Genomic DNA, 14,422 nt, shown 5'->3' with positions numbered 1-14,422 from the left:
ACTTTTCTAATCAACTTTCCCATTCATAAAAGGCATTTACTTTTCTTTCTCACTCTACCAAAATATATTTCTTTGAGTAAATCAATTGGTTTTATCTTTGTCGTTTATTGTTGAGCACACAAAACTCATCTTATGGAAACATTTTCTGCCATTATCACAAATAAATGTCATACACTTGTTGGGCATTTTGGTTCATATAGAAAAAGCTGATTACTTACAGGTCCTCCTTGGATACACCGTTGCACACTCAATAGCTGATCATTTCTGCCCACATTCAGTTTCAACTAGAAAATTTAATATATGGGAATTAAGTAACTGCAAGGATCTCTTGAGAGGGCTATGCTACATAATTAAGAAAATATTCTTCGACTTCTGGTTTGCCATTGCGGCACCTGCAGATGCAGGAAGGCAAGCTCCATCTTCCGTGTCCGAATTTGTCCTGCTGGGGGACCCTAGAAAGGGTTGAAAGTTGCCCTGTAGGAGCGACGAGCAAGGAGGGGACCCCCCACTTGATCGCAGGAGGGCGGTGGCCCTTCTGTTTGATCCAGGGCAGCTCTCCAAACCAGTGGGAGAAAGACCAGCCAAAGCAATATGGCTCGTCACTAAGCTGCTGACAGCCGAAGTCAAAATCACTACCAAGCACCTTTAAAGCAATGTGGATGAAACTGGGTGAGATCTGATCTTCTTTTTAAGACTTTAAGTATCTTTTCCTGTAAAAGCTACCCAAAGTATTTTTTCCCCTGTGAGGAGAGAGGGAAGGGAATTTCATCCTCTAAGAAAAGTGGTGACTACCCACCCAGGGGAGCAACTGTAAGAACAATTTTAATCTAATTGGATGTATATGCTTTTGAAACTTGGGGACTAAAAGTTTTCCTATTCTTACTGGAGACATTTGTTTTTATCTAAAAAAAAGATAAAACTTGAAAAACTATTATAAAAACTTTGGACTTAAAAACCTTTAAATGGCATCAGTGACATCTTCTGGTGAAGTATGGTATTACAACTTGTTATTGATTAAAAGAGACTTGGCCTGAAGCCCAGACTCTACAAAAACCTTTTCTGACCTTGACAGATACCACCTGTGAACAACTCAGCTGCAAAGAAGGAACTTTGGGCAGTATATTTGGCCTGTTTGAACTATGAATGTAAACTTTTACTGACTTTTAGAGCTACACGTGGGAATTGCTTTCCTATTTCTCTACATGAGAAGCATTTGTTATTATACAAGCTGCTCTATTACCTTGGACTATAAATTCTTACTTGACAAACAATTTCCACTATAAAGACCACCTATAACACGTGAAATAGATGTCCCATACCCAGTTATAAAAAAAACCCAAAACTATTTTTAATGTTTGATTCTAAAGTCTTCAGCTTAATACACTATCAAGAGATTATGGATGAAGATCAGGAAAAAATCCTTTCCATGTTGAAATCAATATAGGAAACCATTCTTTCAGCTTGTGACAAAATAAGATGCAACATAAAGGAACAAGATGCCAGCTTAGATATACAAACCCAGATCTTGACTACAACTAAAGAACTAACAATGCAGAAAATAACAGGAGAACACCTAAATACTAAGACAGAGGACTCAATTGACCAAGAGATCCAGCCAATGGAAAAATCAGAAAAGGGAGTGACAACACTGAAAATGGAAAAGACTTTTTACATAAATCAGAAGAAATTCAAGGAAAAGGAAGAAGCACAGATTGAATGGAAGATAAACCTATCAGGATAATTGTGGGAAATTGGAGTAATAGGGAGGTGACCTAATGAATACAAATGGGCTTGTTCTTCCAAAAAAACTGCAACAAACTATCTTTCTTATTTCAAACAATATATATAATAATAGAGGGAGAACTATTTGATGATTTAAAAGCATTGACATGGAAGGCTAGTTGGCAAAGGAAGAAAGCCAGAGTAAGGCTGAAGAAAATTATGGTTTTGATTTATTAGAGTCAATTTCATATTACTAATTAGAGCAGGGGGGTCAAACTGCCGGCCTGCGGCCTGGACGCATCATCGGGAAACCAGGCCCACCCCATTCCCTGCAATGGTGAAAAAGTTCCGATTCGTTGCGCAACATTATGTGACGTCTCGAGTTTGACATGTCTGAATTAGAGGGTTGATTATGACGGAAAATAGATAATTTTTAGAAAATAAAGTAACATTATAATTGAATAGCTAAGATGTGTAACAAGACTAATAGACTTTGGTATGAAAAGGGAAAAAGGGAGAAGTTGAGATAAGGGAAATTTTGGTCACCTAATTTAAAATATTTGTAATTAGTTGAAAACAAGAATTCTGTTTGCCTAATATGAAATAATAGAGATTATCAGAAAAAGACAGGGAATATTTGAACTTTTAAAAATTTAGGGCTAAAAGAAAAAAAATTATGTATACTATTGATTTATTGGTTAACCAGATAATACATATAATGGTTCTGATTTATTAGAGGGGCTACTATATTATTAATTAGATGGTTTAATATGGTGGAAAATAGATAACTTTTAGAAAACTGAACAAGACCATACTCAGATAAGATGTGTACTTAGAATATTAGATTTTGTTTTGAAAAGGAAGAAGTTGAAATAAGGGAAACTTTGGTTACCTAAAGTTTGGAAATTATAAATATCAAATGTTAATTTGAATATTGATGGGAAATTAAAGCTTGGGGAAAAAGCAATCACAGGACATTGATTGTATATAAGGATTGAATGTAAACACAATTAAGCTATGCATAAGCTAAAAATTATTGATAAATGTAATAAGAATGTTTTTGATATTAAAGGGAAAAAAGAGGAAATATGTTGTAACTTGAGATATGTACTAGATTTATGTATGTTATTGAACTATTGATTAACTCAGTCACCACATTGCTTTTTAAATACTTAATTGTAAAATTAGAAAACTAATAAAATATGATAAAAAAGAAGATATTCTTTAAAAAACAAATGAAACAACTGTATGTTACTTTTTAAAAAAATGAAGTCAAATTAGCACAGTGAATCAGTCATGTATGTTTGGATTAAATTTTGAAAACCTATTTTATAATCCCTCAAAACATTACCTTCTGAAACAGATCAGCTCAAATTATTGTCTGCCAAGAAAATGTAATTTCCCTCATTTCAATATTCATATAAAGAGTCACCTGTCTGAAATCTTTGCATAAATTTAAAACAGCTAAGTAACCTTTTGTGGGAGAAGACTGCCTTCAGACAAATTCTGATGATTTATGTCTTACATGGTAAAAATTAACAGTTGTATGATGAAAGTGTACCACATGAACAACTGAGCATTTACATATTTGTTGTATTTATCGTGCAATCATAAATATATTACAGAGTACAAATATACAAACCTAAGAGAGATTGGAAAGCAAACCAAGAAAACTGTCAATGATGTAAGTAACAGAAGGCAGCTTATAAAAGAAGAATAGCATATGAAAAGTTGTGGATCCATTGTCCCTTGTTTTAATAGATGCTCCCAAAATAGGCAAATGAAACATATTAGCTATCTAACTGTATTGCTACCTGAAACCACAACATACAACTTAGGACTCACCCCCCAAATTGGAAATTGTATAAATAGGAATAAACATACAATTAATTCATCATTGCAGGGTCTTCAGAAAATCGTAGAAGGTGTAACAATTGAGAAAGATGAAATTATTACCTCATTTCAGGACAGAACACCCTACACATCTATGGATCCAAAATCAGCTATTCAAGCCTCATTATATAAAGTACCAAACCTTGTCAAGCATATAAACATTTAATAAATTTAATCATATAACCTAAAGACCTTTGCCTCTGGACTGACTTTCATTCTGATGGACAAAACAAACTAATCAAAGGAACCCTTATGGAAATTGCCTATCTCCGGATTCATAGCAAAAAAAAAAAACAGTCATGCAACATCTGGAAGCAATTGCCCTCCCACACATGCAATCCAAAATGCAGATTCTGTTAAGCGTAACAAAACACTTGTCATAATTAAAAAAAAGGTTACTTGGAAAACGCAACACAATCAATAACATCTTTAACAGAATCAAATTCACAAGAGAAAAAGATATTCTTACCAGCAAACAGTGGTATACATATCTAAAAAACAACAACATATAAACCAAAAATTGCATCAACAAAGTGACAATCCAAATGCCAATAAAAAACTGTGTAAATCTCACCAGCAGATTACCTGTTAGACTTTAGATTGGCCCCCATACCATGGAATCTCTCCAAGTATCCTAAGGCCTACCCACAATTCCAACAATTTAAGAAAGAGCAGAACTTATGTACAATACAAAAATGGAAAGATCGTGAAGGCCACTATGTAGGACAAAGAAGCACATACTGTTCACAAACAGCAGATAGCAGTCAGAAGACATAATGAACAGGCTTTAATTTTATGTCGCATAGAGCAATTTAACCACAAATTTAAGTGAGAAAGTAACCATTTTAGATCACTTCAAATCCAGCAGTACAAGAATATTCCCCAAAGTCAGGCATTGTGACAGATCAGCTGTTAACACAGAAAGAGATAAACCTGGTCTGCATTCTATTTAATGGGTTGGAGAATGTTCTGAAGAATAATCAAGTTGATACTAGGTAATTCTCCCTGTGATAGGAATTCTCCTGGCTATTACCATTGGTTGAAAAATAAATTCTCTAGTTACTGTCTGTCTAAACTTGAATTGTGAGCATATCTGGAAGAATCTACAAAGATGTAAAACTGAACAGCTGTGACCGGAATTCCCCAGCCCAGTTTGCTATTTTGACCTCCTATTAGCCACAGAGGAAATATCCTATAGTTATTTTGTGTTTGTTTTTTCCTTTTGCAACTAACAGCAGCTCCAGAATGTGACTGAAAACACAAATCCCATTGCATTAAAGGAGGAACCCCTACTTCATAATCCCAATTGGGATAATTAAACTAGAGGATATTCCATGTAGCATGCAATAAATCCCATTCATCCAAAACGGTGCAAAATAATCATCATGCTGAAGCAAATGTAAAAGACAGACCTGGTCTATATAATCTTTGAGTTGTTTCATTTGTTTAATTGCAGTGGCCAAGTCTTCATGGTCAGTATGTTCTTGAGGAGTGTGAAGTCTAAGAGCATAGAGGAGAGTGATGTATTCTTTGATCCTTTTAGAAGGGCAGAGCAGAAGTTCCTGTAAGCTACACAGCCAACATATACATTTAATGCATTGATTAGAAAAATGATAAATAAGCACAATCAAAATAATTTGCAAAGAGACTTAAATTTTAGAGTCAACTAACTCTTTAAGTAACTTAACTGCTTTAAAATCTTATCTATAAACTGCTATGATCTGCATGCTTGATATATTACTCTATTTTACTTTGCAAAGAAGATTGCTCTAATGTCAATGCCGCCATCATCACAACTTTAAAAGACCTCAGCACCAGATGTGCAGTTTGTTTAGCCCAGGGGTAGGCAACCTCGGCTCTTTTATGACTCATGGACTTCAACTCCCAGAATTAGCTGACTCAGGAATTCTGGGAGTTGAAGTCCATGAGTCATAAAAGAGCCGAGGTTGCCTACCCCTGGTTTAGCCAATAGGCCAAACTATCATGTCAAATACCTACCTACTTATCATTTCCCTTCCTTCCTGGGTGTGGGATACTCCCAAAATACATTGGGCCAGGTATCCAATGAAAGAAAAAGAAAGAAGGAAGAAGCTGGTGTTTATGTTCATTCAACTATGAGCCAAAACCTAGAGTTAAAATAGTTTTTTGCAGGCCAGAGAAGATAAGAATATGAAATGGAAAAAAATTAGTAGTGCTTCTGCTCCTACCCTCTATGCAATCGTAGAATGTTTCCTTTCCTCATATATGCAAGCAGATATACAGTACATATTTGCCAAGGCAATTGAATAGTGCGCATTTTCTAGACGAAAAAAGAATGTACTGTACTGATGTTATTCTGTGAATAAAACAAGGTTGAAGGGCTGGCAGTACTCTAACAGCTACCTGGACTTCCTTTGCAAATTGTTCCAGTTCAGTCAAAGGATTATTTATGGCTGACAGAGGCAGATCAAGAAAGTTCTGGGTCTTTGTCTTTCTAGAACTTTATGGATTAATCCAGTCCTGGATAAATTGCTCCTGAACAAATTTTCTGAAAAGCATTATTTGGTTGAGCCTAACTTTGCTTTTTTCCTTATTTACTAGGACTCCCTCTTTAAGTCAGAATTCAACCTCACAAAAGATATACTTAAACATTGAATAAAAGAAGACATGTGCCAATGTGTTGCTCCCAGGGCTATGACAATCCTTCCCTTATGAAGTTACCTTCTCATGGTGGTAACAACAGTCCGATCATGTCTCTTCAAGAAAGCACGGAATACTGGAATAGTTTCTCGGCACTATGGAAACAAGAGATTTGGATTACCATGATGGGAGCTGCAGCAGAAAATGTATTCAGACTATTGCCTTAATGAAGTTCCTAACACATTTTGCCTTCTTTGTTTCCCCTTTAGAGTTTTCTACAATGATGTGCATCCCTCTATTTTTGGACTACACCATTCTCCACCAGTCTGCACCCAGATGTGTTGGATTATAAAGCCCATCGTTCCCAATCAACACAATGATGAGAACTAAATTGGCTTGAGAAGTTTAGGAATTCTCTGTGTAGGCACATCAGATAAGAACAAAAACCCTCTGCCATCAGCCATGGTTTGCATGTAACTTTGTGCCAACTTGAAACTAGGCATTAAACTGCAATTTGCGCCCTAATCTGTGGTTGTGTGTGATTATGATTGTAAGGAACATTTTTATTTAATGGAAATAGATACCATTAGTTCACTGAACAGCTCAAACTAGTTAAGGCCATCCAGTTCACAGGCAGGAATAATAAGGATAATACAAATAATAAGGATAGTACAAAGAAGAGCAACTAAGATGATTAAAGGCCTGGAGACTAAAACATATGAACGGTTGCAGGATTTGGGTTTGGCTAAACTAGAGAAAAGAAAAACTAGGGTGGATATGATTCCAGTATTTGAGAGGCTGCCAAAAAGAGGAGGGGTTCAATTTATTCTCCAAAGCACCAGAGGGCAGGACAAGAAACAATGCATGGAAACTAATCAAGGAGAGAAGCAACCTGGAATTAAGGAGAAACTTCCTAGCAGGGAGAACAATTAATCAGTGGAACAACCTGTCTTCATCACTGGAGGTTTTTAAGAAGACAGTCTTAAAAACAGTCACTTGTCACTTGTCTCAAATGGTATAGGATCTCCTGCTTGAGCAGGGAGCTGGACTAGAAGACCTCCAAGGTCCCTTTCAGCTCTAATCTGATTCTGATTCACCATATTGATTATGCATCTGATACGGCAGGTATTGTTTTCCTTATATTTCCTTATTGTGTAATTTGATATCCCATATCGCTAAAATAAGCCAAGTGTCAATTCTGGAGATAAATCTGAAACAATCCTACCAAAATTGTCCTTTCATCAATTGATATTGTGTGGAATGGAAAACCTACATTGAATAGCAACTGGCTTATACTAGTTCAGGGGTGTCAAACTCATGACGTCACATGGTGTATTGCAACGTATCATGACTTTTTCTCATTGTCGGCAATGGGGTGGGTGTGGTTTTGGCGTGACGTATCCGGCCCATGGGCTGGCAGTTTGACACCCCTGTAACTAGATGAAAGGCGAACACAGCTATCTAAAAACAGGGAGATAGGCTACACAGTAAAATTAATTGAAATATCAAAATGGCTTATGAATGAGAAGGAAGCAATGTTAATCCAGAGAGATGGACTGCATCACTGGGAAGACACAAACGCTGATATCAGGTTAGAAATGAATAGATTAAAAAGAAACAACTGAACAGCAAAAACCTCTTGCCATAATACATGCTGGCCTCAAGGGAGAGGAATCTGAAAATCCTCCAGGCATGATGGTAGGCAGCTTCAAACCTATTTTCTGGCTCCATTTAGATGAGGAGAATTCCAGTTAAACCTGTTGTATGCATGCTAGCCAAAACCAAAGGCTTCCATCACCGGCACCATTTGAAAGTGGTAAAAGGGAAATGTCCATCATGTATTTTAAAAGAATTAGCGAGAGTATGTTTAATAAAATAAGCCTGCAGATAAGAATAAACCAGATCTTGGGAGATTAGTGCTTTCTTACCTCGTCTATAGTTTTCAGAATTACTGCATAGTTGTTGAAAAAATTTGTATATGTTTGAAACTGCTGGCCCAACTTAATGAATATGTCTCCTACGTTTTGGGCAGGGCTCCATTCATTAAACCTTCGTGTTAACTCAGCTAAAAAACACCTGTATTTGGAACAGACATAAGAAGGGTGTTTCTATCTTTCTATCTGGTTGCAGACAAGTTGCAACAGCTGGTGATGACATTATGTTTCTACATCTAAGGAGTTATCTCCCTCCCAGTTTCAATGAGGCAAGACTTAGGGCTTACCTTTAATGTGTCTGTCTCTACTTTAGTAGAAAAGATCCAAGTAAGGCTACCTAAAACTATTAATTTGTGATATTAAATTTATCACAGGTAAGCTTAATATTCAGTTGGCCAACCTTAAAACATTCTGTTCCTATAAACTGATAAATTCGGCACATACCCAAGTAGAAATCTGAAAAAGTGGTAGAATAGAAGCTGCCCCTTGGAAAATAGTTGGCCCTTCTAATTGCTGCTGTTCAATGCATATTTTATTAAGAAAATCCCCGGTATCCAGTTATCGCAGCCTGCCTTATACCAAGTGACTCCATGAATTACTACAGGTGATTATATATTAGAGCTATCCATATATAAACAAGAAACTCAGCTTTGTATAACCTTTAGCAAATTTGATACTTTGCTTGACCCACATTTGAAAAAAACACCTTTAAGCATTCAGGCAGTTACCTCTGGGAAATTTTGTTAAATCACCTGCATGAAGTTGAATGCTTGCTAATCCAGACTTGTCTGCAATAGTTGATGTTCTATCAGCTAGCAGCACCTGGCTAACCTAATTAGAGTCAGGCTTGAATGGCAGAAAAGGAAGCTAAGAAATCTCAGGGCTGTAGGCTAGATTTAGAAAGTGTGGAAAAAAACATCTTGGGAAAAAAGCAATGGCAAAGCACTTATCAAGAATACTGTGAAGAATAATCTAACTAGCTATTTATCTATCTCATTATCAAACCTGGCAAAGCCGCTGCCAACCAATTTACAAAGGAGAGGAGAGCTACTTAACTTTCCCAAATGTTCATCCTAAACATTATAATATAGTACATTAATGCTTTGCCACCCACTGTGGGGAACCACAGACTCCTACAATTCGAGCAGCCATTTAAATGAGCTATCAAATCCATCCCCATCCCCAGTGCAGAAATCCAAATTAAAGTATCACTGATAGCTAGCCATTCATAGTAAAGGGGAGCTCACCATCTCCCTTATTGGTTCCAGTGTTGATCTGCTGTTGCCATTAGGAGGTTTGTTCTACGTTCAGATGGAATCCACTTATCTTTTCACATTCTAAGATTATAGAGATCAGACTTTGACTTTGTGTGGTCACCCCTCTAGGTATTGGAGAAGTGCTTTCATAACCACATAAAACCTAATTATTGAGCTACGCAAACCATTTGGAAAAATTCATTTTGTGAAGAACATTGATGCACGTGAAGATTCCTGTTTGAAGTGTTGAGGCAACTCTGTCAAAAGGCAGTGGGGTTACACCAATGGCTTGCTTTCTCAGGTTGTTTGCTTGAATGGACACATTTCTGCAATGCTGGGACTGCTGGTGGAAGTGAGGTTCTTATTTGTGTGGTGATGACCAGAGAAAGCTCAGCTGTACCAAGCTTCCCAAAGGATATGACTGCATCGGTACTACAAGAGGAATCCTTCACTTGTGCCAATGTGTTTTGCACAGATTTTAGTTTCCAGTCTTCTAATCGTTCTTCTTGAACTTCTCCATACTTCTCCAAATTTCTCTGAATTATTCTTAAGGTGTTCCAAAATGGAGGTGCTCGGAACTGGAAGCAGGGCTGGGGTTTAACTTGTACAGAAAATAGTGGCCCTACTACTTTCTTTCATTTGGAAATTGACACAGTTGCTCCTGATCTGAAATGTCCAGCTTCCAATCCTGCTTTTCACTGAAAGCAAACACTTGGAGTCATATTCAATGTATACTCCTCTTTATGGCTCTTTAACAAACCACATTATAAAGCAGTTAGTTAACCGTACTGGAACACAGAGTTCCAGTTTGAGACAGCGGTTAAGGTATTAGAAACTGGGAGACTGTAGTTCTAGTCCTGCCTGAGGCACAGAGACAGATGGATGATCTTAGGCCAGGCATGTCAAACTCGCAACGTCATGTGATGTCGCGCGACGTATCGCAACTTTTTCCCCATTGCTGGCAATGGGGAGGGTGTGGTTTCATTGTGATGCATCCGGCCTGTGGGCCGGCAGTTTGACATGCCTGTCTTAGGCTATTCACTCTTAATCTTAGAAAGAGGCAATGGCAAACCACTTCTGAAAAAACTTGCCAAGAAAATTTGTCCAGGCAGTCACCAAGAGTAAACACTGACTCAAAAGTCCGTCTATCCATCCATCCATCCATCCATCCATCCATCCATCCATCCATCCAGATTACAAAGAAATTATGTCTACAGGAAATTTATTAGTCACTTCAAATTATTATATTTCCAAACCCTTGAGTATTTATTAAAGCTGGGTTGCTAGGAATTGGCTTTGTTTTATGTCTAAAACCTTTTAGTAATGGAATGGTTCAAAAGAGTCAATGAAATATACCTGTTTACTTGTAAAATGTCCAAGACATCAGAAAAGATGAGCTGAATACTTATATCATTTAGGATGGTCTGACGGGATGCCAGTGCTGCTTTTAATGGTTTTACATAGATATCTTTCACAATTTCCAGAATGCGGACATAGTTTCTCTCACTTAAGAGAAGTTCTCTGGCAAAGCTTTGGCGCTTCTCTATCACATCTTGAGGTTCATCTATCTAAATGTCAAAGAAAGAAACAATTATTTTTTTTAAAAAATGTGCTTATCTTAACCACCTTAAACCTGATGTAGTGCATTTATATCCGATTTCTGGCTATGCAACTTAGAAGCTTCTTTTCATATATCCATATCCAGATATAGTCATATATATATATATATATATATATATATATATATATATATATATATATATATATATATATATATATATATATATATAGAGAGAGAGAGAGAGAGAGAGAGAGAGAGAGAGAGAGAGAGAGAGAGATTCAAGCATAATACTATTACTTCAAAAGCCTCTTCAGATTCAACACTACATATGCTTACCTCATATTAAACCTTATTGGGCTTTACTTTTGAATCAAAATGTATAGTACTGCTAGCTATTTGTTCTCATAAGTAAGACATTATACAGTTCATTCATCTCAATATGCTATGCTATTTTCAATATGCTATTTAGATATTTGTTTGCATGAGCTATTGAAATAAGCTAGTATTAGCACTGATGATGTTACCTAATTAGGGTAATGAAACATCTGCAAGAAAACAAGCAAGCTCAGAGAGCACCAAGGACCCCTATTGAAATAACTTTGGCTTGCATAGCACCAGCTAAAATAGGCCACTTTAATCACTAAACTTTCCATGCTGGAAACATATACATTATACATGAGTTCAATTTTATGAATTCTGAAGCAGAGAATTAGAGTGCAAATATCTTTTTAATAAAATTACATATTACCTTCCTTTCAATACTAGGATATAAAATTATTCTAACAATACCATCTCAATAAAAAAAATTCAAGTAATGATCCATCAAGGACCTCAAATCTCGTGACAAACCACTTACGGTATCTTTCACTTTGTCAAGAAAAAGGTTTTGAACAGAATAAGGACAAACAAAATTACAGGAGTAGTGAAAACCCAACACTTGATTCTTTTGTACCTTAAGTACAAGCCCTGATTCTGAAGTGCCCTCAGTCAAGAAATCCTGGTTTCCAAGTTCTTCATTCTCACATTTCTTCATGAGGAAAGATGATAGAAATTCCAGGCGGTTTCCCTAAAGAATCATACAAATAAATGCTTAAAAGAACATGCCTATCGTTTCCTTTCATGCAGATACAGCCATTGCCACATCAACTAGTAAGAGAGGAAGTACAGATAATGTTTCAACTATTTCCTTTCATTTTAATAAATTAAGTCCAGGCTGTACCAGAGTAAAAAGTTATGGCATGATTCTACATTTTCACGAGCTAATTCATCTTGAATAATTTCTCCCACACAAAACATAAAGAAAGGCAGTGAAAAAACATGACATTAACAAAATTGTCAAGTTGGTACTTCATTATCCCATGCTAAGAATAGTGGCTATCATGCGCAGGCAGCATCAGTGCGAAAGATGTGGAAAAACATATGGCAAATCAGCTTCATTCAGCTGTTTAAGGAAGCTTCCTTTTGGCAGTGTCCTTCCCTGCAATACAGTATTGGTGGCAATTTGTTCTCAAAACAACAACAGTTGAGAGCAACTGTTCTCAGGCAGACTGTAACAGGGCACTGTGTTGACCTTTATAAGAGCCCATGGACAGGAACATACATTTTGGTTGGCTGCTCAACAAAGAGAATTCTTCTTCATTAGCTAAATTAAATTAAAGCTATTTGCATTGTGTCAAAAAATAGAACTCCTAGCATTTTTAATCACTTTCCTGCTTATCACTGCATGTCTCGGGAGAAGTACAACTCTCTTCAGCTGTTGTCTAAAAATACAGCTGCGTGCAAAAAAAGGAAGAGATTAACATGTCCTTCTGTTTTTGTACATACAGCTGACTGTGTATACAGGTGCTGCTTTGTAGCTGTGGCACTGAGTACATAAATGCCATAGTGCTGGAGGCACCACAGAATCCTATGTGACGTCAAGACGCATGGACTCTGAGCTCCTTTATAGCCTTCTGTGTATAATCAACTTATGAAGATAATCAGCTTATGAAGAGAACTGTAAGAAACATTAGGTAGATCTGAGATGGTGGGTTTCTGGTCTGCTAAAATGGATGCTAAAATCAGTCACTTGGCAACATAGATGCTGCCTTTTCCTGTTCTGCTCACATCCCCCTAAAAGCCTTTCGGAAAAGAGACTATCCGACTAGTAAGTGAATTCACAAAGAGCTTTATCCTAAGCACTAATAAGAACATATCTAAGCAAGAAACAGCAGTGCTAGGGGAAATACAGTGGTGTGGCCCTCTTAGTGATAGTTTGTGCGTAGAGCCAGGGTTTCAACTCCTGGTTTTCAGGATCACCATAAGGGAGACAACCCACCAAGTTGTCTTAAAATAGTACAATGATGCCAATGGAAGGACACCAAATAAGCCCTGAAGTCCAAACTGATGCCATTGAAACTTATTTTTAATATATAGTGCTTTAAAAGATTACACTTATCATACGTGATTTCCTCTTGAGAGTTCAACTAATCCGTCAGCCAAAGTCTGGATTATTCTTTCATTGTCTTGAATGTTGGACCAATTCACAGTATTAAACATAACTTGACCTGTGTACAAAATATTGGTTACTTTAAGATGTCACAGGGTTGCTATCTAGTCATTTCACAGTTTTGTTTAAAGGGGGACAAAAATAGGAAATCCCTTTGTAAACTGGATTACTTGGATATTCTAATTACCCAGTTACTTGCACCTGCACATATACAGATCCAGACAGTTACTTGGCAGCATCTAGTCAAATCTAGCACACAGCTAATCAGCATTGAGTATTTGAACAGAAATCAAACTCAGCAATGAGATTTTATACATACTGTAAATAGATAGCCACTTTGCTATAGTGATTAACATACCAGGCTAGCAAACAGAAAAATGAGTTTAGGTCCCACCTAGAGCATTAAGCCAGCTGGGTGACCTTGGGCCAGTCATTGTTTCTCACTCCTAAAAAAGATGCAAGGGTAAAACTGCAGCAGCATGTCCAGGCTATTGCCAGGAGTCAACATTGATTTGAAGGCATGCAAGCATGCACAAATACACAACACACACAAAAATCCACATATATAATGTTAACCCAGGCGTCTATCTTTGTAGTAAACTGAGCACCATTGCTAGAGAGAGAGAGAGCATTTTTTGTACTGACAATAAGTCTACCGTGTCCAATGGAATTCTTATTTCAGACATACATAGAAGACTACAATGAGAAAAATTTACCAAGAATTTTGCCCGCCATGTTCTTTTGCAAATCAAAAAAATATGGACTCAGCTTTTTCCTGACAACATCCAGTGCCTCTTCCAGCAACTCAGTGAATCTGAGCCATATTTGCAGTTTTACTTCAGTGAGGTACAGCAACGGAGGAGAACTTTCTTTCTGATTTCCCAGCCATTCACTGAGGACTGTAATAACACAAAAGTCATTTCCCTCTCCATGGACTATTTCTTATGTT

The 14,422-nt window shown here is 36.9% G+C and overlaps 1 protein-coding gene across 1 annotated transcript in view; it reads right to left on the bottom strand.

Moving 5' to 3' along the window:
* Positions 1 to 14,422, bottom strand: part of ECT2L (epithelial cell transforming 2 like) — a gene marked incomplete at its 5' end in the record, with an annotated part of 44,450 nt that overhangs the window by 9,595 nt on the left and 20,433 nt on the right. Inside the window, 8 exons of the mRNA XM_083350190.1 lie at positions 219 to 284; positions 5,028 to 5,184; positions 6,316 to 6,389; positions 8,163 to 8,310; positions 10,781 to 10,992; positions 11,842 to 12,051; positions 13,428 to 13,531; positions 14,190 to 14,372. Of these exons, the coding sequence (XP_083206316.1) occupies positions 219 to 284; positions 5,028 to 5,184; positions 6,316 to 6,389; positions 8,163 to 8,310; positions 10,781 to 10,992; positions 11,842 to 12,051; positions 13,428 to 13,531; positions 14,190 to 14,372 (1,154 nt within the window). The remainder of the gene's footprint in view (positions 1 to 218; positions 285 to 5,027; positions 5,185 to 6,315; positions 6,390 to 8,162; positions 8,311 to 10,780; positions 10,993 to 11,841; positions 12,052 to 13,427; positions 13,532 to 14,189; positions 14,373 to 14,422) is intronic.

This window comes from Vipera ursinii (genome assembly GCF_947247035.1).
Source record: "Vipera ursinii genome assembly, chromosome: 1".
NCBI lineage: Eukaryota > Metazoa > Chordata > Lepidosauria > Squamata > Viperidae > Vipera > Vipera ursinii.
This window is presented reverse-complemented; position numbering and strand designations above follow the sequence as displayed.